Below are 2,679 nucleotides of genomic sequence, written 5' to 3' on the forward strand. Positions count from 1 at the left end.
GGTGTAGTGGCTCACACCTTTCATCTCAACACTTGGGCAGAGGCAAGCTGACCTCTGAGCATGAAGCCAACCTGGTCCACAGAGAGATCTTATGTCACCTTACCTCCCTCCCCCAAACCAAACCAAACCAACCAAGAAAAGCTGACTGAACCATACATCATAGAGCCACTATGATCTCTCTTGGATGCCTTAGCCCTGAATCCTCCCTTCCCTCTGACACTGGGGCTACCTCATGACCCAAGAAAGTACAGAGAGGCGGAGATACATATTGGCTGCTTTACTGACAGGCTCATGAATGACAGCTGTACCCCAACTAGCCCCTACCTTTTCTACAAAGGCAAATGAGGAAAATGGTGTTCCCCAACAAAGCCCAGCCAAGGGACCTGGGTGGTCAGTAGCCTCTATTCCCAGACCACAAGCACTAGGAGGCTGGTTAGGACAGAAGTCCAGGTCCCCAAGGGCAAGGTGCTGGTGAGGTGGCTGAGGAGACTGGAGGTTCCACAGCTAATCCTTGCCTGGGATGTCAGGAACCTGAAGCATGGGAGCAGGGTGGGGGCTGAAGATCGGAGCAACTCAAAGGCTTGCAGAGTCACTTGAGGCATAGGGTTCTGTGTGGTCACCCTGGATTGCTTGGTGAGACCCAGCATCACTTCCCTCCATCCCTACAGTCACATCTGCAGCCATGCACATCTACTCATTCACACCCACTCCATCCACACAGAGGGAGGGCTGTCCCAGCCCTGGAACGTCTCTGGATTGGTAGCCGGTTGGGGCTGCGGAGGAGCAGGTCCCTGATACTGCTACTGATTGGCTGCCTCACAGGCGTCTATCCAGTCGCTGTACACATCTACCGGTTCTGACAGGTATGTGATGGGTGTCTGGAATTCCTCTAGGCACACGGTACAGGAGATGACTCCAGTGTTTCGAGCACGGTCCCTGAAGTCAGACAAGGTGAAGGTATGCATGAGAAGTGAGCCCTGAGCTTGAGGAGCTGACCCCAACACCAGGAAGGCCCAGGGTGAGCAAGGTGGGAGACAGAGGCCTGGATGCCCACCCTGAACACCAACTCACATTTTCACATCACAAGACTTCTCATGGTTGCAGAAAGGGCAGGTGAACTGGGTCTCCAGGGTGCCTGTCATCTTCTTCTTGGGGGGCGGCTTCCTCTTGGACTTCCTTCGTCCCATAACTGCAGAGGGGATAAAGCCTGTGGTGCAGAGGACAGGGGTCAGAGGCTGGCAGCAGCTGGCCATCCTTTACCTCCATCCTCTAGAAGCAGACCAGAGGCAACCAGCAGTGGTCTATGGGGACGGGAAGATGTATACTCTGTCACCTGGGCTCCTGGGCCTAGGCACAACAGTCCCTGTGTACACCCTGGGCAACCAGACCAAGAACAGCCTGTAACCTTGGTTTCCCAACTTCCTGTTCATCTTTAGGTAGGTCACTTAGGATCTCTGTGCTCAGGGTCTCAGGACTATAGGGGTGAAAGATGACTGGGGAAAAAGCTGGGACAGAGAGGGGGTACTGATGTAATGATGCATGCTGTTAAGGGATGAGGGAGTTAAGTCCCAAGAATGACTAAAGAGGATAAAGGGCAGAAAAGATGGCTTAGTACAAACCATGACAACCCTGGTTCAATTCCAGAAACCTATACACAGACAAGCACAGTGGCTCAAATCGGAAACCCTGGCATTCTGACATGGAGGTGGGAGGCAAATACAAGAAGGACTGTCTGAGAACTCGCTGGCTGGATAGTCTGGACTACACAGGGATGGGCCAGAAACAAGATGGAAGGTGAGAACAGACTCCCCAAATTCTGTTCTCTGACCTCCACAAGCACAACGTAGGACATGTGCCTCCTCTGACCAAATACAGAGTCTCAATTACTGCCCCAGCCCCTTTTGAGACAGTCTCGCAGTAGTCCAGGGCTGGTCTGGAACTCACCCTGTAGACCTGCCTCTGCCGTCCATGTGAGATTAAAGGGATGCTGTACCACACTCAGCTATTTATTGAAACAGGGTCTCACTGTATAACCTATATTGACTTAGAACTATCTATATAAAACAGGCTCGCCTCAAACTCAGAGATCTGCCAGCCTCTGCCTGGAATTAAAGGTATACATGCGCCATCACACTTGGCTTTTGTATTAAAAAGAAGGGGAAAGAATTGGAAAATGCCAGCATGTTAGCATATGCCAGAAGTTCCAGAACCCAGGAGGCTCAGGGAGGAGGGTGGAAAACTCACCTCAAGTTGGAGTCTAGTTTGAACTAGCCCACCCAACCCTTAACCCCAGCACTTCAGATTACTGAAAGCTGGAGGCCAGCTTGGGCAACAAACAATTTTTTTTTTCAAGACAGGGTTTCTCTGTATAGCCCTGGCTGTCCTGGAACTCACTCTGTAGACCAGGCTGGCCTCAGACTCAGAAATCCACCTGCCTCTGCCTCCCAAGTGCTGAGATTAAAGGCGTGAGCCACCACGCCTGGTTACAAATTTAAATCTACTGTCTAAAACAAAACAAAGTACACAGACATATAGGCAGGCAAAGCATATATCTATCTTTCTATATATGATAAAAATAAATTTAAAAATCTATGTTAATAAGGATTTACAGTTCTTTTTTGGTTTTTCGAGACAGGGTTTCTCTGTGTAGCCCTGGCTATCCTGGAACTCACTCTGTAG

General features: G+C 50.4%; 1 protein-coding gene across 4 annotated transcripts in view; it reads right to left on the reverse strand.

Annotated features, from left to right (window-relative positions):
• Positions 1–262: 262 nt before the first annotated feature.
• Elof1 (elongation factor 1 homolog) overlaps positions 263–2,679 on the reverse strand; it is a 4,344-nt gene continuing 1,927 nt past the window's right edge. For all 4 annotated transcript variants that reach the window (XM_031345053.1, XM_031345052.1, XM_031345055.1 and 1 more), the window contains exons 2-3: positions 1,072–1,207; positions 263–936 (exon numbers count right to left, since the gene is read on the reverse strand). In XM_031345053.1, coding sequence (XP_031200913.1) covers positions 801–936; positions 1,072–1,187 — 252 coding nt within the window. In that variant the 5' untranslated portion in view covers positions 1,188–1,207 and the 3' untranslated portion in view covers positions 263–800. The remainder of the gene's footprint in view (positions 937–1,071; positions 1,208–2,679) is intronic.

This window comes from Mastomys coucha, unplaced genomic scaffold (genome assembly GCF_008632895.1).
Source record: "Mastomys coucha isolate ucsf_1 unplaced genomic scaffold, UCSF_Mcou_1 pScaffold23, whole genome shotgun sequence".
Lineage (NCBI taxonomy): Eukaryota > Metazoa > Chordata > Mammalia > Rodentia > Muridae > Mastomys > Mastomys coucha.